Source organism: Crocodylus porosus, unplaced genomic scaffold, assembly GCF_001723895.1.
Source record: "Crocodylus porosus isolate Cpor-Errol unplaced genomic scaffold, CroPor_comp1, whole genome shotgun sequence".
NCBI lineage: Eukaryota > Metazoa > Chordata > Crocodylia > Crocodylidae > Crocodylus > Crocodylus porosus.
This window is the reverse complement of record NW_017728910.1, coordinates 22,821,243-22,845,991: the sequence shown is the minus strand read 5'-3', so window position 1 is coordinate 22,845,991 and position 24,749 is coordinate 22,821,243. Positions and strand designations below refer to the sequence as shown.

The window sequence follows — 24,749 nt, the reverse complement described above, 5'->3', positions numbered from 1 at the left end:
GGAGCCCAAGCAGCCCACAAAGGAAAAAGCCATAATTTCCCATGTTTTTCTTCTTTAAAAGGAGAATCCATTTTTAAGAGTTTGTTGATCCATTTTTAAAACTTGTTCATGACCCTTTCATATATTCTTTGCGACCCACTTTAGGGTCACAACCCATGGGTTGAGAAGTGCTTAACTAAAGAATGCAAGAGACTTTATTTGGAATTGAGATTAAAGCTTGAAGTTTATACCATGCCAAAGAGTTTGAGCATGTCATTTTCCCACTGTGTCATCCTAGGCTAAATGAATATAGAACCTGCCCTTTAGTTTTTAAAATGCTATAAAAATAAGTAATTAGTTTATCCATGCCAAGAAATATTCTGAATATTAGTGATGCTGTAGAGCACAGTGTGTGGTTACAGTGGTAAGTGCTTTATTAGCAATAGCCAGACAAAGATCCAGAACTAAAAACCTGACAGCTACAACATCATGGTAGTACCGTGCCATACCTATTACTAGATCATGGTAGTACCAGGCTACAGCTGGGAGGAGCAGGGTGGAATGGATCCTCAGCTCTTCTTTTTAAGGGTTATTAAAAGCCCTCTGCATTCACCCAACTCGGGAGTAAACAGTGCATCACACACACATGATATTAGCAAATAGATGCCCTTGTCACACTTCCTCATTACACTGGCATTTATTCAACAAAATTTGGCTCTTGTGCGCATAAGGAAGGGAAGATGGAGAAAATCCTTCCTCTATCTTCCACAGGGTGATTCATACTGCTCCTTTCCCCAGCCGAGATGTGCTTCCTCATCCAGAGAGTTTATGGGAAGTTTTATCTGTACCTGCCTGGCAACATCATCCCTCCCATTCTCTTCCAAGGTCACGTCTACACTTGCACTTCAATGAGACAGTGTTGTGTACCTGCGTTAAAAAGCTGTTGGTGGCAACTTCTATAATAGCACATAAACACTGTATTCTTGTTCTGCAATCAAGGCTCTTTTGCATAATATTTTTGCAGCCAAAATAGCACTGTCATGGTTATCAAGAAGTGCTTGGCTTTCTGGCCATCCATCCCATGGAATATTTTGCATTCTGGAACCTTTCATGCTTTGTGAGAAAGGATGTGAATAAAGGGTTTGGGGTCAAACAGACTAAGTCACTTGCTTTCTTGACCATCCCATTACACAGCAGGCTGAAAATGGAGGCTCCTGCAAGTTCTCCTAGGACAAATGCACTTGAGGGAGAATTGCTCTGAAGTTTGCTGGCTAGGGCCACTCAAACCAGGATTCACCCCCCACCCCCATGAACTGTATTGAGTCAAGCAGAAACTGCTGTGTTTCAGGGAATCTTGAAAAAAAGTAAAAGCACTAGATTCACAAATTGGTGATCAAGCTGCTGCCCTTACATAAAGAAAGCTCAGTCATAAACAGAACAAACAAAAATTAGTTAAAGACAAAGCTATTGGAACAAAACCAAACCCCTTCAGTGCCTGAACACCCTATAAGCAGGTAGAGTACTTTCATGACAGTGAAAGGCCACAGTTTGATTCACTGCTCCAAAAAAGTGGACACAGAAGATTCCCACATCCACGATGAGTCTCCAAATGGCTAGGGTATAAAGCATAAAAGACTTAGAACATTAGGGTAGGAAGGGACCTCAGGAGGTTACAACTAGTCCAACCCCTGCTTCAAGCAGGGCCAGCCCCAATACATTGTCCCTGTCAAGGCTGTGTCTAGTCAGGTCTTAATAAGCCTCCAAGGATGGAGATCCCATAACCTCTATGGGCAGCTTCTGCTGGACTCTCTCTAATTTGTCCACATCCTTCCTGCAGAGGGGGGCCCTCCAAACCAGACAGAACTCCAGCTGTAGTCTCACTAGTACCAGAGAAAGAGAGGAATAATCACTTGCCTCATTCTGCTGGCAATGTTCCTACCACTACAGCCCAGGATGCTATTAGTCTTCTCCGCAAGAAGGGCACAGTTGGCTCATGGTCAGCTTACTGTTCACTGTCACCCCCAGGTTCTTTTCTGCAGAGCTGCTGCCCAGGCAGTCAGCCCCAGCCTGCACTAGTGCAGGGGATTGTTCCCTCTTCAGTGTAGGACTTTGCACTTGTCTTTATTGATCCTCACAAGATCCTCCTTTTCCTCCAATTTGCTGAGGTCTCCCCAAATCCTAGCCCTGCCCCCCTAGCATAATCAACTACTCCCCCCCAGCTTGGCGCCTTGATAAAGACCTTTCTTCCCCGCCCCCCGCAGTCTCTGGCAGGTTTGTGAAACATCCTAAATTATCCAAATTCAGCCTTAAGTTTACAAACAGTGTTTCAACTGACCAAAACTAAGTTGGAGGCAAAAAGGAGTGAGGGAAATTAAGACAAAAAGCCACCTCTTTCCTTTTCACCAAAAAAATTCTTCCAGCTCTACTACAGACATATGGGACAGGATAGTGCTGCAGACCTGGGATAAGTCAGCAGAAGTAGTACTCTGGGATTTCAAAAGCCACTGCTGTACAACCTACAACAACTTCAGCAAGACCTACATGTATGTGCAAGACTTCTCCCTTAGTCCTGGGGTGGGGGAGAAAGATTGCCCTTGCAGTAATCCTCCAGCCCTGACAGGTTTCCTACACCCCTAGGGTGGGGGCAAGAAGCCAAGATCCCCTTCCTTGAGGATGTGGGGCAGCCCCACAGCTGGGAACCCCTCAGCTGGAGTGGGTGGCCCCCACATCATGGAAATTTGCTTCTTACCAGTGCAGGGGAGTCCAGGATCAGGTTCCCCCTGCACCAGCAATAAAAAGGCGCAATGGGATGCAACATGTGGCATGGCAGGAGGCACAACTGCATGAATCACATATTACCCCACTGTGCTTTTACCTGCATGTGTGGAGGGCCAAGAAGTACTATAGCTCCATCTAACAGCATCTGGCCTCTTGTTTCATTTTCTCTCTTGCAAGTGTGCTGGAGAGATTATACCCATTAGAATAGACCAGAAATAAGGGGTCCTCTCAGAAAGGGAGCCTGTAAGGTGCCCTCAAGGCTTGAACCACGTACTTGCTGCAGTGCACCAAGCTCTTCAGAAAGCCTGGACAGCCTCCAATGGAGCCTTAGCAAGCAGAGTCTATGCAAGTGTCCCTGGTTTACAACCTACCTCACCATGCGTTTAAGCTGACACATGGACAGAGGAAGTGAGCCATTTGATTCTATAGCTAATTGCTATATGATATAGTGATGTTCATTTGAAAAGGCAGCAAGAGAATCTATGCAAGGAAAAAAAGAGTGTCCTCTTGACTTTTTGCTTTTTCACAACATGTTTATGAGAACAGTGCACAGAGTGCCAACAAGCACCTTGCATGCAGGGAGCATTGTGCAAGGCAGAGCAAGATGCATTCTATATTCATTCTTGCAGCCTACAAACCAATGAGAACAGCATGTATTATGCAAGTCATTTGTTAAGGTTACTGTTCATTGCAGTGCTGTGCTCAGGTCTCCCTCTACAAGGATTCAGGTCACAGACTATTTTTCAAGCATCTTCAAAAAGGGTAAATGGGTGTAGTTCAATACAGGACTCGTCACAGTGCTTGTGATACCATTGCACCTGCATGGATGAGATTTTACAGTAAATTCATAAGAAGGTCCCACCACTCACAAGAAAAATAAAAAACCAAACTAGCTTAGCATTAGAAAAATTCCACAAAATACAGGGTAGTACAGTCTTAAAATTGTACTAATAATAGAAGATTTTTATTAAGCATGGGTACCATTGTGGAAAGCTAGAATCTGCTAAAGAGGGGGCAAGGCAAGTCCCCTCATGCCACCTGCAGTGTTATGGTTGCTCCCCCCCCGGTAAAAACCAAAATGAAGACAAGACAGACACTGCAAAGTTGTGCTGTATTTGTATACTGCTTGCCCTAGTATGCTCAAAGGCTACCAAAGAAAAAACAAGCCTTGGTCAGCTCAACCCCACCAAGAAGGGAAGTAGTTAAGCCAAGGAGGACCTACCCCATGGCTAAGATTTCTGTTGCCAGCATACTGGAGCAGCAGCAGCAGCAGCAGCAGCAGCAAGCACAGCCCCAGAACTCCAGCGCCTCACCATTAGATTTGCCATTTGCAGAACAGGAGCGGAGGACATTCTCCGGGAGCACGGTACAGACATTCAGTGTTTACATATCCCTATGAAAAAGGGCAGTCAGATATTACCAAGTATTGGAAGGTGTGTGAAACTAAGCCAGACAATATAGGAACAGAGGTATTTCTGGATGGCTTGGGCCAATATATTTCTATCAAATGGTTACTGTGCCAACAAGTGGCATGGCCATCTTGGATCCAAGACTACCCAGCAGTAAAAGCCTTGTAAAATTAGTTGTGGGAAATAGTCTGGTATCAAAAGAACATGGGAATGATTAATTTGGTCTGCCCAGAGTTGTCAACCCAAGATTTTTTTTTAAAACACCAACATGTTTTATATACTATAAGCAGTCAGAAGTGTTACACTGAGGCCTGGTAGAAGGGCTAGGTTAAAAAAAAAAAAAAATTAAAAGACACCAGCCACAGTTAAAGCAAGTTGGTTGTCAGTAAAATAGAAAGAAAAAAAAAAGTTTACAGAAACTACTATACCACCACCACAATAAATAAGAGTTGGGTTGCCTGCAGCAGTGGTTTTACACCATACTGCCCATGACCCAACCTGATCCCATCCCAGCACAGATCCCAACCCACTGCTTTCCCATCCCCTTCCAGGCCTGCAGACCAGTCCCAGTTCTTCTACCTTCCTCCTTGGCCTGAGGCCGCAAGGCCCTGCACACCTTTGAGGTAAGCACTGAGCAGCTATTACAGGGAGGCAACAGCCAAGAAGTGCAGCAGCAGCAGGAGGTGGCTGGGGTGCGAGGGCTCTCTTGGGCCAGAAAGCCCTGACAAGACTGCTCTCTGCAAGGTGTCACACTGTGCTCCTTCTTAGGCACCAGGTGACCATGCTCTCTTCAACTATGTATTGACCACTTGACAGCTAGCCTAATTCCTACAAGGACTACTGATCTTTAGAACAAGGTCACTGTTTCTTAGGGTTTTTACTGGATTAAAAAAGCCATCACGCACACTTTACAGTACAGCCAGGCATTTAGTTTGTTTTGTTTAAAAGCTCAATCCGTAAGTTTTACAGAGCAATCTTGCAGAAGGGGCAAAAAAGCAGGCCTGTAAAAGAGTTCCTGGCTAATTCTGGAAAATTAAGACATCCCACATCACTCCAGAGAATGGGGATGGGCAATAAAAAGGGAATGTGCTTGATTAGTTTAATAGAAAAAAGAGAGTACAGCTAAAAGGGGACCTCAAGGGAATTGTCTGTCCAGCCAGAAATCAAATGCCTGACTTTGATACTATTAGCACCACACTAACCAACTACACTAGATGGCATTTTCCCTCCCCCCCTTCTCCACCTGCATTTCAGCAAAAACAAAAAGCATGCTCCCTGGCAATATTCAGTGAAAGAGTGCTATTTGTGGTGCAATGGGGGCAGATTAGCACTTATTTGTGGTGGTTCTTAGAAAGAGTACATGTCTACACCATAGTAGAGAGGAGGCAAAGACTCACGACTTGGATTATCTTTGTCCCAACATCCTGGCAATCACATGGCAGCCCCTGTGAAACAGCTCTGGGTTACCTACACCTTATTCTTCTTCCCTCCAGGCAGGGTACAATGGTCAACATGAGCACTACCTGTGTTAGCTTCCACCATACCACTGGAGTCAAAACCAAACAGGTTGAAGTACCACCCAACCAGAAATAAATGCAACTCTTCTACCAAAGCCCCAAATAAGCTACTTGGAGCTCTGGAGGCAAGTCAGAACATGCATCTTTTTGTGAACCAATTTGCCTTTTCAGAAACATCAACTGAAAGCCCATATCATCCATGGTCATACCTCACACATTGCCGTTACTTGGGATCTCATTAGGCAAGGCCTTCGTGCAGTTGCTCATTTTCTCAAGCAGGCTAAAGTGGAAGTTTAAGCTATAAAGCCACTGGCACAAAACAAATTAGAGGTTTTAGGACATGGAAATCCAAGCTTGCTTTGAAAGACATACCACCCTATACTTAAACCACCTACAAACAAAAGGTATTTCAGGTGTTCTTGTCCCACTTCCTAGGATAAGGGAAAAAAAACAAACAAACAACAAAAGTTAGAGTTGTTACACATCTGGGTAGTTCTCACCAGGAGAGTGTGGTTTTAGAAGTTGGGTAATATCTAAAGGCTGTAGTACAAGAGCTACAGCTATTAAAAAGCCACACATCCCACACACCAACCTAGCAAACAAAAACAAAAACAAGGAGGCAACCAAACTAATACATACCACAATAAATACACAACCCAAATCAAAGGCAACATTGTTCTAGAGTTGCCCAAGCTTCAGAAAATTCTGCAATATTAATTTGTGCTGTATGGAAACAAACAAACACCAAGAGACTTCAGGCAGTGATTTGTCTATTAAATCAAAAAAAACTTACCAGTCTCATAATGGGAGCATGTCAACTGTCTCCTCTTCTCCCACTGTTCACAGCAGTATTTGAACATACAACTTGGTCTCAAAAGTCAAATACCTAGAACTGCAATACAAGTGCCTCCAGGTTCAGAAGCTTGTATATTCAGCTCAACACAAGGATGGACCACAGCAGCATACCACTACAGCTGAAGTTGCTGTGTAGTTTCCAATCTAGTTCCCTTTTCCCCCCCCAGCCCCTCCCCCCTTTAAGAATTATATCCATTTTCCTAAAGAGACTCATTTTTCTCCTTACCTTCCCCAAGCTGAACAAAAACAGCTCATTTCCATAACACAGAATATACCAGTTCTACAGCACAAACAAAAAAAAAAAAAAAAAGTCAAGCAATTTTTTTGTACCATCGTACCACTCAAAACAGATGGGAGGTGCAACTTCCCTATTTGATATGGAAATAGTCCTCACTTAAAAAATAAAATAGCACTTCTACTTATTCTGAAAGAAACTGGTTTGATTTGACTAATGTTGAAAAACCTTTTAGCAGGAGAGAAAGATACCACCATGCTGGGCATGCAAACTTTTTCAAGTTTGGCACAGAAGTGTAGACAGCCAAAGTAGTACTTGCATTTCTAAGAGTCAAAGAATGAACATTTTTGGCTTGTCCAACTGCTTATGTAGCACAGGACTATTTAGCTCAGGGGTTCTCAAGCTATGACCCATAAGCCACATGCAGCCACCAGTGCCATGGCACTCATTCCGTGGAGCTCCTCATTGGTCCAAAGTTTGGTAGCAGCTCCCCAATGCCATATTTCTTGACCCAAGGGGAGCCCCAGACCCTACTGTACCTGGGTCCGCATTCAAGCTCCTAAAAACAAGCCACGCGGAACACACTGTACTTGATTAACTACTACGTGCCTCCGTAATTAGGGAATGTGGCAACAGTGCCCTTGGAGCAGAGGCAAATGTGGTACACAGAACAACCTGCATTTCTTGACTGGAGCGCTTAAGCTGTGCAATCCAGCTGCCTTATCAATGGATCCCTGTGGAAGATGAGCGACACGGATCAGCCCCCAACTCTGATCCTGCCACTTCTGTGAACATACATTTCTGGATAGAGCTGAGCAAGCTTTTTGCTACAGATGTCCACAAGCTCCAGACAGCTGAGCTGCTGCAGGCAAAGACTAATTGTTTCTGGTTTATTCTGGTGTGCATAGTTCAAGGTAATACAGATAAGAGTTGTACCTAGCTGGAGGCACCATTTGGATAAGATTCTTTACTGGATTTATAGCACTCTGGGGCCAGAATCCACACAAGAGCTTCGCATAACACTAGGATCCTGCTCCTATGATCCTCCACATGAAACTCCCAGCTAAAACTAGCACAGTTATGAGAGCATAAGCCCTCACAGCCAACAGGTTTGCCATTTAGTGGTGACAAGCACTGTACAGCTGCTCTAAGACTTCACCCTTTCTTCAGCATTCAGCTGCTCCACATCCAGCTCCTAAGATCATGTTGACAGATTTGAGGCCAATAACAGTAAAGTCCACCCATTTTACTCTAAGGAGCTGCTGCATGTTTTACATGCATAACCCTGCACTGACTGGATAATGCCAAGAAGCCTTTTATGAAACATCTTGCGCCACATGCAGGATGCCCCACCCTTCAGCCCTAAGCCATGATAGATGAAAGTGATCCTAATCCACGTCAGAATCCCAGAAAGGATTAAAAAGGTGCAACTTCTGCTTGTGCACCATTTGCTCCAATAAAACTAAGGCTACAGCTGATCAACTTTCTCACTGCGGTGGTGCAGAAGCTGAACAGACCAAAGGTCTGTCATTTTAATACTCAGCCAGATCATCTCAGGATCTTACTCCCCTTTCCCTCTAGACAGTGCCATTATTAGGAGCAAAAAGCTGCTTTGGTTTTACTAATTTTAGGGAGTCACAAGAATCAAGATTTGGACACTTGGAAAAAGAGATTTAAAATTAAGATTTTTCTTCAAAGCTTACCCCCCCCCCCATACTCTAAGGTATCTACTCAATCATCAAAAAACAGGGAAAAGATTTTTTGGGGGGGGGGAGAAGAGAAAGAGAGAAGAGTTGCCTTCCTGCCTATTATGATGTCCATGTATCATGTGATAGGCAAGTATCAGCATATGGAGAAAGAGAAAGGAATGTAGTGAATGGACTGTGCCCCATTTTGGGGAAAACAAAAAACCATGCACAGGCCACACAGAAAGAAGTGAAACCCAGTACCCCATGATAGGTCTACTTGCCTTAAAAAGATCATTCCCCAGGTATCCATGGCTTTAGTAATCCTTACCTTTTGAGCTTTACTCCAAGTTTGTCTCTTCCACAGCCCGTTGCACTGCTCCCTCACCTCACCCCAGCCTTAGCTAGAGGAGGAGTGCTCAGAGGCCCAGGTACATAGTTCCAAGTAAGACAGAACATGCTACATGCCTTTCCTCATCCCCACCTTCCAGCCATGACTCTACTGTAACCAAAGGGAAGCCCAGCATTGATTTTAGCTTTAACATCAGTGGGAAGATCTTGAATATATAGCTCCCCACACATCACTATTCAAACTCCACTGCAATGGCAGTCAAGCCATCGAGGACAGTGAACATGAAACTGGATTTTAGGAGGTGCTACCCCCTGCCAGAACATCATGTGCACAGTTCACCTTTGGTCTCTCAGTGCAGGATGCACCAGAGTATTTCCCAGACTCAGTTTCATCTTACTTTACTTCTGTACTTATAACCCGTTTACTGGTCACCGTTCTAGACCTTGCCTCCCAGGCCACAGAAGAACACTACATGCAACCATTTGAAGTGACATATATTGTCATCTGGGGCAAATGTCGTAAAGCAATGAGAATCCAGCAGAATCAGAACTCCATCAGCAAAACTCCTACACTAACAACTTACTCAGTGTTAGGGTAGCAGCAGCACAGAAGTACATCATCCTTTCCAAAAACACCTCTGCAGCATTTGGCCATACACATGTATTATTACCAGCAGGGGGGCACAGGAGGTAGAGTTTTTGCTACTCCCATTTGAGGAAAAAGTTGCAAGGGACAAGGTTATTAAAAAATCAGCAGCTTTGTGAAACATTGTAATAAACGCTTAAAATTCCTTGGCTCCAAAAATTTACTTGGGTACATGAATGGCACCTCAGTCCCAGAATTTGCAGTAGGAACAGCAAAATGCAAGTGACGATTCCTTCAAGTTTCCAAGACACAAGAACTTAGACACTGCATCCCACAGGGCAAGGGCTTCCAAACTCCTTGGATTTGGCTCACAGACATAAGGTAGGAATGGTGAGCACTTCCCCTACTGAGGCAGGAAGCAGCAGTGGCAACAGAAAGATCTTAGTGCCTGCTAAATCCTAGCACTTGCTTGCCCACTTCTGTTCCACATGGGAGTTAGTTCTGGCCCACAGCCTGAAAGACAGCAAATGCCCTAGAGGAACAATTTCAAAAGCTTGTAGCCAAACATTTGAAGAGCTGTATGCTTTGTAAAATAGTACCTTCTCACAGTCAGCAAGCCCTCACACACAGTCGAGGATGATAGCCTTCCATAATGCCATATTTGTGGGTTTGAAGATGACAGATAGAACCCATCAATCCTGGCTAAGCCTTATTGCAGCTTGGGTATGCGTTTCCATGCGAGGTGGGTGGCTCTGGATTCTTGGTTCAGTTGGCACAAGGCTGTTTCTGCTACTCCCAGGTTTTCAGCCTCTTGTCACGGGGTTTTGAAGTATTGAGATCCTTGCAGCAGACTCTTCCACTATCACCCAGAACTGCTCCAAGTGGCCTCCCATGAGTTGATGACATGGAGTTGCATTTTTCCCCCCCCTCCCAAATTGGCCTTGAGGTTATCCTTGAAGGGCTTCCTTTGCCCTCTTCTTGAGCATACATTTTGACCGAGCTAGAAGAATTACATTTGCTTCTGGAATCTGGGGTCAGACATCCACATGACATGGCTGGCCCAGCAAAATTGAGGTCAGATCATCATCATCATGCTTGTGGCATTTGCTCACAAGAGGACGCTAATGTTGGTGCATCCGTCCTCCCACTGGATTAGAAGGATTTTCTGCAGGCAGCGCTGATGGTATTTCTCCAGCAGCTTGGTGTCCTGTATGTTGTCCACATCACACCTCCATGCAGTAAGATGGGGATCACAACTGCTTGATAAGATTCAAAACCAAGCTCACGGTTTATGTTGCAATCTTATATTAAGTGTCAGTCCCATTTTCCTGCATGCCTCAGTAAAAAGGCATCAACAATTGCTTAAATGCCTGCTTCCAAGTGAGTACATACTACAGCATCCATGTACTGGAACTCAACCTCTTTTACACTAGGGCTGTCCACCTTGTAGGTAGCTGGGGGCCCCAGATGCCTCCCACCTCCTTTCTGCACAGCCCCAGGCTCACTCAGCTTCCCTTGCCGTGTTGCAGTGGGGTGCACCACTTGGAGCATGAGCAAAAAAAAGCCTGGAGGGAGGCAGAAGTCTGGATACTCTGGCTGGGTGGGAGCTCAGGGGCTGCAACTTAAACTCTTCACAGGCTGCATGTCGCCTGCAGGCAGCTAGTTGGACAGCCCTGTTTTACATCGTTTCCCATAAAACCAAAACCAACTCTTACAATGACCCAAATTAAACTCATCTGTTATAATTTAGGTTAAGAAAAGCTGCTTAATACTAGAACAGTTATTTATATCTGAACTTGTTACCTGCACCAAGATGAGTTAAATGCACAAAAATATCCTCAGACATTAGAGGGTTTTACAGGCACAAGCAAGTGCCTCAAGCTGTTAAGCACAGTTGTAAAGTGTAGCAGAACAGGCTGGCAGCAGCAACAAGTTTTAAGACTACATGTATGTAAACACAGCTATGCCCCTGCTCATCGCCTCTACCACAGCCAAATGTTGATGATCTGCTCACTTGGGTGGCAGTTGAGCAGACTGAATTATCTGAATTAGATAATTTGGGTAATTATCTTGATGAACTGCTCCACTGGCACTGTGCCCCATTTCTATCACTAAATCTGCTAGAATAAGCTTTTAAGAAAAATTGTTACCCATAAATTAAAAAACAGGATCCATAAGGAAAGGAATGGCTTTTTCCTTGTATAGAGAAGAGAACTTGGAACAAATCCTAGAGCCCACATGTGGATGAGGACTTTTCAGAAGTGTTTGCATAGTCATGAGATTAGGAAGATGCATAGAGCACCATTTTCCCCAGTGGCCATTCACTTGTAGATCTCCCAGTCCTGGTAGGCAAGTCTTCTCACCATCTGATAGCTGACTGCTAGTCAGCACTGTGCTCAGAGTAGGTTCAAGTGACATGGCTTTAAGACTGTTAGTGGCAGGTGGCTAGTCAGCACTGGGCATTTGTCTGCAGAACAGCTCTATTATGAAGTTGAATGGCCATCATTAGGTCACAAGACTGTTACAATAATAGAATTCTAGAATCATAGAATGAAGGCTTCCCTCCTATAAAAAGGGGGACCTCACCTGGTTTTGGGGCCCAAACACCACACAAACAGCCACAAGTATTGTAATGAATCCCAGCCTTCCTAAAAAAAAAAAAAAAAAGTCTTCAAAGCTTGGTGATTAAGTGCTACCCAGGCAATACCCGACAGTATCTTATCCAGGCAGAAAGTATAAACAGTCACCAAGGCAGCACTTGGGAGGGTGTCCCGGGAGGAAGGATCAAGTCAGTCTCAGAAGAAGGTGAGAAAAGAATTACTAGGGTTAGAGAGAGTTACTAGACCTTGCCATAAGAAGTTCAACAACGCAACACTAATTTCTCCTGTTTATTTTAAGCAGGCTCAGTTGATGAGTCACACTCTCTGCTCAAAACAATTCCTTATAGGTGCAGCAATTGTCAGGCACCGTGCTGTGATGAATCTGAGTCACGTTCAGCTCCAATGGTTGGATACAGAGTGTGCTCCAGATACAAGACAAGACCAGACCACTACTGTGCTTTCACACATATGCCACATACCCTAGACTGAGTAATTAAGAAGAGCTCTAGCAGCTCAAGTCAGGAGCATCATGTTTCCCTGTTCTAAAAAAAAGACCGCACTGTTCTAAGAAAGGCCATTCAATAGCCCCTATGGTATCACACATTTCATAGACATTAAGGCTGGAAGGGACCTCGGAAGATCAAGTCCAGCCCCCTGCCCCAGGGGCAGGAAGTCAGCTAGAGTCAAAGGATCCCAGCAGGATAAGCATCCAAATCTTTATTAAAAGTTTCCAGAGTAGGTGCTGGCACCACCTCTGGAGGAGTCTATTCCAGGCCTTGGGGGGCTTGGACAGTAAAGAAGTTCTTCCTTGTGTTCAGTCTGAAATGGTCCTGGGAGGAGTTTGTGACAGTTTGACCTTGTTACCCCTTGGGGTGTTCTGGTGAACAGGTGTTCCCCAGACCCCGATGCATACTCCTTATATTTACAGGCAGCCACCAGATCCTTCTGAGCCTGCGCTTTTCCAGGCTGAGGAGTCCCATGGCTCTCAGCCTCTTATCAGAAGGCCTGTTCTCCCCAACCTTTGATCATGAGCCTGGCTCTCCATTGGACTCTCTCAAGCTTCTCCACATCTTTTTTGGAGTTGTGGAGCCCAGAACTGGATACCATACTCCAGCTGCGGTCTCATCAAGGCCAAATACAGTGGAAGGATGACATCCTGGGATTTGCTAGAGAAGCATCTAAGGATGCAAGTCAAAGTTTTGCTCTTTTGCCAGCTGCAACATCACATTGGTGGCTCATATTCATCTTGTGGTCAATCATGACCCCCAAGTCCCTTTCAGCCATGGTGCTAGCAAGCGTAGCACTGCTGAGCCTATAAGCATGCTGTGGGTTTTTCTTCCTACAGTGGAGTACCTTGCATTTTTCAGAGTTGAAGGCCATCAGGTTTTCATCCATCCATTTTCCAAGCCTGTCAAGGTCAGCCTGAATCACCATCCTGTCTTTGGGTGTGGATGTTTTACCCCAAAGTTTGACGTCATCAGCAAATATGGCCAGTCTGCTTCTGACACCAATGTCCATATCATTAATGAAGATGTGGAAAAGGCCCAGTGACAGAGCCTTGGGGGACCCACTGGTCACAGTGCACCACAATAATTGACTTCCGTCAACTATCACTCTCTGGGGACGACCTCAAAGACAAAGTTCCCCAGCCAGCAGACTATGATGTAGCCAAGGTTGTAGTTAGCCAGTTTTTCCTACAAGACAATTGTGGGATACCAGCTAGAAAGCTTTTTTAAAGTCAAGATATACAATGTCAATCTCTTCTCCATTGCCCAGGTGATGCGTCACCTGGTTGCAGAAGGAGATGAGATTGGTCAGGCAAGACCTACCTGCAACAAACCCGTGGCTGGCTATCCCTCAGGAAGTTGCCTTCAGCCAGTTTGTCAGGAATAGTCTAGACTTTGTTGATTTTCTCCAAGATCTTCCCAGGGATGGAGGCCAGGCCAACAGGCCTGTACTTCCCCAGATCTACTTTCCTTCCTTTCCTGAAGATGGGCACCACATTGGCCTTCTTCCAATCTTTGGACACTTTGCCGGAGCATCACAAGTTCCCAAAGATCCATGCCAGGGGCCAAGCTATGATGCTTGCCAGCTCCTTTAGTATCCTGGGGTGTAAGCTGCCTGAGCCAGCTGACTTGAAGGTGTCCAGCCTCTCAAGGTGTTCCTTCACATGTTCTATATAGATGAAGGGTAAAGCTCTCCCTCATCCTGGCTGTCCCATACTCTATTGAGCTCTGCCATTCTATAAAAGTGGAGGTAAAAACTTAAAAGTTGTTTGTTTGTTTATAGTATAAGATGTCTTCCCCTTCCTTGTATTTTTTTTGCAGCAGCAGCAGCAGTTTATGGACGCAACAATCTACCCTATCCTCAGGACATGCAATTCCCATTGACATTCCAGTTAAGGAAAGACAGCCGGCAAAAACTGCTCTGCTTTATACCACTAAGTCACAACAAGCACAGCAGTTTGAGAACAAAGGATACTAACTCATGCATTACAATAAAAGATACATTAGGTGAAGCAAAGCCATTTAAGAAGATACATCTTTTGCATCAGTACCAATTGTTTGGGTGGACCATGCCAATTGTATTTGTTAGCAGAAGAGCAGCATCCTTTATCAGGAAGTGAAGCATTAAGTACATAGTGCCAATTAATACAGCATCTCCCCACACAGAATCAATGTAAATCCTGAATGTATCCTTAATATCCTGCTTTTTAAGAGGTTTCTTTAGCAAAGCTTTTAAAATTTAAATTACATGTGTACTTGTACCATGCTTATCGTCAAAAGACATTTATCTACCTCGGTACATTATGCCTTGAATTCGATTCCCAGAAGTTGATTTCCCAGACCCAAGTTTCTATTACAAACACTTCCATCAGGTACTAGAAAACCTCAAATTAAGTCTTCTTTGTTTTGCGAGGTACTTTGAAGCAAGATTCCAGGAATCTTATTTCTGGTAGCACACCACGTTCTTAAGAGGCAATTAGCATCTTTCTGTACCAATGCTGGTGTCAAGCAGTCTTAACAGTCAACTACTTCTAGCTTTCAGTAAGAGTGACTCACCCAGCAACTGCTATCCCCAAATGATAAGTTTAAGAACAGTTGTTTTGAGGGACAGGTTGGTTGCCACAGAGGGCAAACTGAATAAACTTGCAAGACTGAGACATCCTAACAAGAGCGACAGAACACCCTCCCCTCCAAGCACAAAAACGGGACCAATACAGAATACATGGAGTCTTGGCTGTGCAGTAGCTCTTGCAACAGGGTCCCTCTTCTACCCTTGGAAGGGACTGAGTTTGGCCACGTTATTATTTTTTAAATTTTCCATTTACTAGGGAAAAAGGAGCATAGACTCTGCTTCTTTTTAGCCCAAGAGGACCTAAAATAGATTTTAAAAGCATTACTGGCTAGACCAATGCCATCGCAGCCCTGTTCAAAAGCAGGGGAGTCCAGGCACCTCTTCTGCAGGTGAAGTAGAGACAAACTACACAGAGGGCCTCCCATACCTTCCAGAAAAGTAGCGCAACCCTTTCTGAGCTTCAAACACAGCAAAATTGAACTCCCCTATTTCCTTCTTCACCTATGAGCAGATGGCATCTTTGGAGAGGAGTCAGCTATGCCAGGATGCGTCCTGGCTCATCTAATCCACTTCATTGGCATCTACAGCTGTCACTAGGGCTGCTGTCCCACAGGGTAGGCCCCTGCTGCTCTTGAGACTTCAGGGGTCCAGTCTTGCAGAAGAAACAGCCCCAGGTTCCATGCCTCCACTTGGGGTGCAGCAGCAAGATATGCACACTGTGGGAATCCCTTGGGGATCGGGGGGGGGGTTGGGTTGGGATTCCCACAATGTGGGTCTGCAAGCAGGTGAACCCCCATGCAGGTTCTCACTTGTTGACATGCACACCAAGTCAGGGTATGGAACCCCACTACGTGTACAGGAATCCCCTGCAAGGGGGTTCCCATAACATGCAATATGCAAGTAAGACAAACACCAAGGCTGCTCCCACATGCTGGAATTCCAGCATATCAGAGCAGACTTAATTAAAAAAAATTAAACAACTGACATGCTCCAGCAGCATCATGTATCAGCTCATGCTCCTAAGACAGTAGCACTTTAACTAGAACTAAAGCTGGTTTGAGCTCATGTGCTCTTGCCACTATTTTGAAGCACAGGGATGCTCATACAGGCAACAGAGTTGCTCTAAATAAAGCGCTACCCCCACCCATGCCCAGAGTACATATAGTGCCCTTCTAGCAAGGGAAGGGACTAGGAGGCACCTGCTCACAACTTGCCACCATAAATTTATGGGGACTCATCTGGGCGATACCTGTTTGTGCTTTTAGAGTAAGGCAGCAAAAAAGCCCCTAGCATGTCTCACTGGTAATAGAAAGACTTACCCTACCATACAAATACTATAAAAGCCACTTACTCTTGTGTAGGTTACCTGCTCTGTATTTAAGTAGTGCTCAGTAGTATATAAAATGCTCTCTACAGATGGTCTCAAATAGTAGAGATACTTATTAGCACCAACTTCTGAGTACCGCTGATTAGGAGGTGAATGTTTAAGTCAAATTTTTTTTTTTATAGTTAAGACCTTTGATTACTAAGACAGCAAACATCCAGTTATTAACAAATCCAACTACAGACATTTCTGCAAATCAAACATACCCAAATCCTTGGGCAGTAGGGGATCTGGAACTTGGGAGTGGAGTGAGGGGCAGCTGGGTGTCTCATTGGGACCAGGTGCAGGTTAAGACAGAATGATGCAAAAGGTTTCTAGACAAGTGGCCATGAAGCTTAGTTCTTCTCTTATTGCCCAACAGGGTAATTTGAAACCCAGCACTACAATCAATTCAAGAGACATTCAAGTTGTACTATGCTCACTGCATGCAACATCTGTTTGCAAGTAAGACAGCAGCTCATTCCCCAGCAGCTTTAAAACAAGCTCAATGCAGAATTTGTATTGTGTATAAGCACAACCTCCAGATGCAGGCCAATCAGAAAGAGCCAGTATGCTATAGCTACAGCTATGCTCAGATGCTACTGGCTAAAAAACAAGGCTCTCCACCAGTGGCAACACTGTTGTTACCAGCAATCTCACAGGAAACAGCTGCTATTGGACAACATACAGAGCAGCAAGCCAATCCCAGTGTAATATATGATGCTAAGAAGCTGCACCATGACTCTAGAGGGGCCCCGATTCATTATCAACAGCCTATATTAAAGCAGAAATCAGATGTTCTCACTCGCCCTGAACAGTGGCCATCACTGATAGCCTGCTGAGTCACAGAGCGCTGTAGAGAAGCAAAGACAGCCCTGCAATGACTGCAAGCGCCAGCTGTGCTCAGTCTGCCCTGTTGCAACAGAAACAATTCTGCAACATCCCAGACTCCAGTAGTGCACCACTGCCAGGGGCAAAACCATTCGGCAGGAGAATTTTCTTGGTTCATCTTATTTACTGATACCTCACAGACACAGCATGTTTGTGACCAGAAAATTCAGAATAGATATATTACCTTTTATAGCACTTTTTTTTGGTATGGAAGAAAACTGCATTTTGAAGTATGGTGAAAGTAATGGGCTTTCTTGAGCCAAAGAAATTCACACAGCTGATTTGTACAAGATGCTTACTACGACTGGAGCCTTAAATCACTACGTTTATAAAAGAGTCTTACACTGTGAACCAATGCAAAGAGAGTACCAAAACCATGAGCAAGACATGCATGCAATTCTATTTGTTTGAACAATACAAAAGAGGGGGATTATTTTGTTTCCTGGGCAATTTGGAAACAACTCTCAAAAGAAAGAAAATCTAAGAGACAAATAGATACACAGAAAAGACAAAAATCCAAATATCTGTAATACAAGTTGACATAAAGTGCTGGTTCTGGGCCAAAGGCTGTACAAGTGCCTCTTAAGACCGAGTTTTCCCCACATCCTTTCCCCCCCTCTCCCTTTCAGGGCATTTCTGACTTGGTTAAGGCCAACTGGCTGAGACTAGTCTGACTTAAGTCATCCAAATAAAAACTGCTGCTGTACCAGTTTTCAACAATGTTAAAGTTGGCTTCTTTACACTACACTGACATAAACCTTATCTGCTCGCACAGTACTAAATAAGACCATTTTATGTCTGCTTCCAAGTAGCAGAAGTTACACGTATCAAGACAACTCAATTAAAATATTCTTAAAGAAGTCTTTAAAAAGCTGCCAATCTGCAGCATAATGAATGACAGCTTCCTTGTTTTTGTCATTTCTGCTTAGAAGGCTGAATGTGATCTGTGCTTGCAGGTTTCTCTTCCCTTTTTCTACCCCCATCATTTGGAGAGCCCCTCACCATTTATAAAGAGTTGCTTCCAGCCATTTGATACTTCCTAGTACTTGAGAAAATCCCCCCCGCTCTCCCCTTGGTGCTGTGCTGTTCTTCCCTCCTACCGGTCGCTGGTACGCGTCTCCCTTTGCAGCAACCCCTAAAGCAGCACGTTTCACATTGACCTTCAAAAGGTAATGAGTCCACATAAAGCTGGCACAGCAAGATAAGGGCTGCCGCAAACAGTTTAATAACCAGGCACGCAAGAACACGCAGAAATAAAGGGCTAGGGCAGAAGAGCAAGAGGACAGCACACGCACTGACCTTGTGTTTAGCTTGCTGGAGTTTCAGCTCATCTAGCTCCTCAGAGCCAGCTCTCTCCCTCGTGCTCCTATACCCCGGGCTGGGTATGACATACTCTTTTCCTATGTCGATGTCTTTCATCTTCTCCTTCCGTCAACGCCAGGGTTTACCCGTGGATTGGCACCTCAGGAAAATCTAAAGAGAGAGGACAAAAATATAGATATAAAAATCTCATGCAACAAACACTAGAGCAACTTGAAACCCCGTCCTGGCGGCTCGCGAGACCACCTGCGCGTCGCCTGGAATGACCCTGGGACGCAGCGCCAGCCCCACCCCAGCAGGGCCATGACGTAACGGAGGGGCCAGCACCCCCCTCCCCCCACAGAGGCCTGCGGCCCCCAAACACCAATCTAGGCCCCATCCTGTCAGGTCCCCGCACGACCTCTCCATTCACCGCCCCCAGCTCGGCTGCAGGCTGGACCCCGCCTCGCTCGCTACACCGAGCCCGGGGGAGGAGCGGGGCCCGGCTCCTACCTCAGCCCAGCGCCGGCTGCTGCACTCTGCCAAACCACAGCCTTATAGCGGTGCCGGCGTCCGCACTGCGCCTGCGCGCGGCGGCGAGCGCCCGCCGGGGCTGACGGGAAGGGGAGTTCTCTCCCGCAGGTGGGAACTACAGCTCCCACCAGCCCCCGCGCGGGCTGCCGGCTGCCCACTCCCCGCCGGGTCTGGAACGTTCTGCGCGGGCCGGGGCCGGTGGCAATCGGTCCCCACCGCTCTGCGCCCCGCGTCGAGCTCTGTCTTGGCTTTGTCCTCGCCCGGCCTCTGCCTCCGCGCAGCCCGACCCGCGTCCACTGTGAGAGGATGGTCCAGATGTCCGCCCGCGACGACGCCTTCTATAAGAGAAAAAGAGGGGAAAAAAGGCGTCGGGTTTCGTCTCGCTAGAGGACGGAGCGGCAGAAAACCGGGACGGTCGCGCTCCCTGCAGGGCTCGCTTCTGCAGCCGAGGACGGCGACCAAACTGGGCGGCCACGCTTGACAAAAATTAAAATGGTCCTGAATATTTGGCTGATCGATATTGTAGCAAGATGCTTACAGTTTCGTGGAGAGGGCCAAGTGAAATTGAAATGGAAAATGCCTTTTTTTCTTCTTTTTTTCATTGAATTTGTATCCGAATTAGCCAAAACTAATTCCAAATGCAAGAGTCCAGAACCATACATGGCCCTACTACCGGCAAACATCCTCCACCCACACCTAGATCTTCCGATGTTTCCAAAACCTTTGGCGGGCATCCTACTTGCAGGCCCAAGCCCAGAGGCTCGGGATTTGGACAAGCCCCCGAGTTTTGTTCACTCGCAGCTGTACGGCCATCAGCGCAAGCAAGGGAAGAGACACCCGTTTCCATAAACTGGGCTTAAAGCCAGTACTGAACAATGCTGGAAGAGCAGTTCTCCTGCGAAGCGTTTCAGGAAAGCTGCCTTCTTGGACACAGGCACGTGGTATTTCCCCTGCCGGGTTAAGCGACGACGCCTGATCTGAGCCTTCAAGAGGCCGAAAAATGTCTTATCGGTCATCAAACTTAAGCCTTCAAGCGGCCACAAATGACTCTTGCTTAGGGCCCCAATGACCCTAAGGCCACCACTGCTGAGGAGATGGTGGGGGAGAAATGGGCTTTTGGCCAGTTGCAGTCAGAGGCTGCAGCTTGGGAGCCTGCGGCAGCGTCTCTCCCAGCTTTGCTGCCCCTGAAAGAAAAGCGAGAAGGGAAACCCGTGTTCCCTCACCCCGTTCACCCTTTGCAGGGACTGTGCTATATATACACAACGGAGCCGCTGCCCAGGACAGGACCCCAAAGGGCTGACAGTCTTATGCAGAGCTTAGCTTATGGATTGTATGGGGTGGTTGGGATTGGACTGATCCTGCCTCAGGCAGGGGGCTGGACGTGATGACCTCTGGAGGTCCCTTCCAGCCCCACTGCTCTGCAGTGCTATGATATTGATGTTTCTCCAGCATGTGACAGGAGGACAGAGAACATTTCCATATGCAGAAGTCCGGGTTCCCATATACAAACTGAACCGCTAGGCACAACAGCATCCCGAGCCACATTTGCTAAGGTTTAGTTCACTAACAAGTAAAGAAAACAGAAACTTTATCCCTGCAGAAGAAACACCCCTCATGAGGGAGCTGCGACCTCTTCTATTTTCATAATTTCTTCTGGTCCAGCAATCCCACTCTATGTTCCTTTCATAACCAAAACGTCAGCCGAGATTCAGTTGAGCAGTTTATATAACAACTGCTTACAACGCAAGTATTGTTCTGCCTGAGAGCAGATAGTCTTCAGAAATCTGAAATAAGAACAGCAAGTGAAGAACAGGCCCTCGAATGGTTTCAGGTCCAGGAAGCCAAACAGCACAAAGGCAAAATGGCACTGCTGTGTAGCAGTGGATTTGCAATCAGCCTGTAACAGGAGACCCACCAGCATCCAGAGTGCTCTGCAACGCAAACACTTCCATGCTCCTGGGTTCCTGTACCGTTTTTGGCACAATTAAGAACCACCCCTATGGATGACACACTAATATCTTGGGACAGCAGAACTACAAGCCACTCACTACTCAGCAACTCAGAGCTGGGCAGCCACAAAAGCGCAGAGTTACTGTTAGGCAATCATCTGCCTTCCTGTGGAATATTCCACTGTGAGCTCACAGTTGTGAGGTTTCAAACTGCTTTGGTTGCAATTAAAGAAAAACATCCCAACCAGAATAAACGCTGAATGATAGGGTGCACTTCACATGCTAAAAACATGAGTGGATATTTGGACAGGAGCCAGGAGGGGGAAAGGCAATTTTTAGAGGAAGCTGAGAACACTTCTGAACAGTTACAAAACTAGATCTTCATCTGCATCAAATGTACTGTAGTACAAGTAAATACATGGCTATTTCAACAGCGCAAAGCAAAAAGGGACAGAGGGTGAAAAACTCAGAGAAACAATGCAAGAATCTGAGCATCATTTAAAGTTCAAAGTAAATCACTTATTTTAGGGTGTAACATGGCTCATTTTGAACAGAAAACAATACTTGCCAGGTGAGCTCTATTGCAGCTGTGATGACTCAGGGAATGTGACCAAGGAAACGTATGCTGGAGCAGACCTTTTACTGAACTAACTGTCTAGATGTGAAACCAGCTTTTGGGAACAAAATGACTATCTTCAGGTCTGGGAAAGAAGCAGGTACAACCCAAGCTAAATAAATACCAGATAAAACAATAACTTCTGAATTTATAGTTTGCCTTCATACACAATGGGGAAGTGATCCCTGATCCATAAATGCTCCCACTATGCTGCATTCCTGTTACTGCTGGAGTACCACCAGTTGTACTCACCCTTCCTGTCCTTATGAAAGCCTCCTCCCCAAGCCAGTCTTTGGATCTTGTATTGTGGGAGCAACAAGAGAGTACCTGGTTCAAGGAGGGAGAGGCAGCAGGAAGAAGATGAAGAACTTCCCACGGTACATCAAAACAACAGATAAGTGAGTTAGTGGGGAGACCCATGGAGAACATTGAACCAGGAATGGTAGCAGGAGTCAAGGGAGCAGTGGCTGCATTACAAGAGCATCTCCTTCAAGTCCCTTACTATATCACTAGCATTGGAACAGGTCCAGTGGGGGCAGGTAGGAACAGTGGGACTGTTCGGGTAGAACGGCACCACCCAGCTCTTTGTGGATTAGGCCTGAGCAACATCTCTCAGCAACAGCAGCTTCTTTCTGCCACAAGTGTAGATGCTCCTAGGCTAGTGCACTGGTGAAGCAAAATACTTGCATAACCCACCTAAGTGTGTTATGAGTCTCCACCAGTCTCATACCCTTGTCAGTGTGAGACTCCACCTTTGTGAGTATGAGACTCCACCAGCCTCATACCCTTGCAGGAGAGGATGCAAGGGTGAGTGCAGCTGGCTAGAGGAGTTACCTCTTCAGTGGTAGAGGCTCATGCTACTATTGCTTGAAGTCCCAACTTCATTTCCCCAATGCTGAACAGTGACGACAGCTGTTATGTAAACAAAGCCACTAAGAGATTATAAAACTCTCACTGGTTCAAGGTCAGGGATTCATTCTGTTCAGTCCTAGGCCAGGGATGGAGAAGCAGAGCCACACCAATGGCAGCCTTAAAGCAGCATCTTGTGCACCATGAAAGCTAAAAGATACTTGATAGCATGTGATAGCTGGAATTCCCAGGGGTACAGCAATGCTGCTTCTAGGCCTGGCAGATAGCAGGGATACAGAACTGTGGCAGTCACCCCATTCTAATTGCCAGCCTGCCTTTTTTGCCACTTGAATGAAAACACAATTTTAGTCTTGCAAGAACCAGTAGCTAGAAGCCAGGGCTGCAAGCGGAGACCAGAACTGATGCAGAGAGCATGCTAAGTCAGTCAGGGACAGCTGCCTCTGAGGATGAGAGGCCTGTGTGCCAGAGATAGAACACTGCAGGGGGGAGAGGAGGAGATGATGACGACGCTTAGAACCACCCCAGGTGATTTGATTCAAGCCATTAGGATGCAACAAATGAATCTTTACCAGGTGGTCCATGAACATCCAAGCTCAGCCTGTGCAACTATGCTGCATGCCTATCCAGCTTCTGCACCAGTGAGTCTCAAGCAGGCTGCTGTAGCACGTTAGGGTCCCTTGAGACCCTTTGCACGGCAACTTGAATATTAGCACTGTTAGGGTTGCAAACACAATTCACAAGATAAACACAGAGGTTTGAAATAGAAATCTATAGTGTTCAAAGCAGTCTGACCCGTTGAGGTCTTTCTGAGTTTTTGCAACAGAAGAATTGCTCTAGTATTTCTCTGTAGTAAAAAAAAAAAAGAAAACTAAGAGCTGGCATTTCCCTCCTGGTGCCTTGAGTCTAAAAAGGTTTAGAAGCACTGTTCTTTACTATGTTCATCACAGACCTACCTGGCCACCTGTTTCCACTCACCAAGGCATTTCAAGCAAAGTTTTGCTTCCACATACCTTAAATCAAGCTGCATGCAACACCAGTCTCCAAGGCAGAATGAGCAGACATCAATCAAGCCTTTAGGAGCTCTCTCCCAGCTAAAACCCAGGGCCTGAGGAGCAGTGTAGTGATGGCTTGGATCACCAAAATTCCCCCTCAGAACCACAGGCACCCAGTGGAAAAGCCTTGTGAAGTGCATGATTCCAGGAAGGAGGTGAATTAGCATCATCCATACACCTGATTGACTCAAAGATGCAGGATGTGGCCTGGAATTAGAACAGTGGACTTCTCATTGCTGCAGAACTAGTTACACATTCGTCTTCAGGCCCTATGTGAAAACAAATGAGGCCCTGACATTAGTACCCAAGCAGAAACAGTGCTTTTGACAACGTGGTACATATGGTGGTGTCTGTCAAGAGACCCAGCTTTGGAATAGCAGGAGATGCTGCAGGATAGGATAAGCCATGCATCATGAAACAGTTGCAGTGCCTGCCATTCCCATCAGGACTGCCACCTATCCCAGTCATCCCTCCCACAGCACCCCTCCCACAAAATCCCCAAACTCCACATCCTTCCAGACTAGCTGGTAGGTTGCAAAATTCCTAAATATCACTCAGGGGGGAGGAGGCTGCATCTTTCTTGACACCATTCTAAATACCTCCTGTATTGTGCTAAACACTCATGAACACTGTTCAACCTGTTAACTCATCCCCCAGGTGCTAGCTCTGTAGATGGTATGATTCTGCTACAGCTCATGGCAATGGGGTTTGGTTAGAGATGAGGCTCTCACACTTTCAAGTGCCCAACTTCAGTCACTGCTGATGACTAAGCTCACAACTGTTACACTTGCCTGTAATTTCAGTTCCTCATGGAGCAGTGCACTGGGATGACAACAGGGTTGAGAGAGGAACTACATTTCCTGGAAGTCCCCTGAGAATCCCATGAACTTATGCTTGACCTGCAGTTCCCACCAGCCCCAACAGAAAGATTAAGCAGCCAAGAGAACAAGAAAGGACTGTATAAGTTAATGTTTCCCCTGTTCCATTTTCCCCAGTCCCGCTGCAACCCATGTATCATTTCCCTCCTCTTCCCCATCATCTTCACTAGGAGCATCAGGCTCTCGGCAAAAAAGAGGCATGTCTTATTTCACTACAGATCACT

The 24,749-nt window shown here is 45.9% G+C and overlaps 1 protein-coding gene across 5 annotated transcripts in view; it reads right to left on the bottom strand.

Moving 5' to 3' along the window:
- Nucleotides 1-19,237, bottom strand: part of ABCC5 (ATP binding cassette subfamily C member 5) — a 66,971-nt gene extending 47,734 nt beyond the window's left edge. For all 5 annotated transcript variants that reach the window (XM_019532839.1, XM_019532840.1, XM_019532841.1 and 2 more), the window contains exons 1-2: nt 19,140-19,237; nt 18,627-18,800 (exon numbers count right to left, since the gene is read on the bottom strand). In XM_019532839.1, coding sequence (XP_019388384.1) covers nt 18,627-18,746 — 120 coding nt within the window. In that variant the 5' untranslated portion in view covers nt 18,747-18,800; nt 19,140-19,237. The remainder of the gene's footprint in view (nt 1-18,626; nt 18,801-19,139) is intronic.
- Between the last annotated feature and the right edge of the window lie 5,512 nt (nt 19,238-24,749).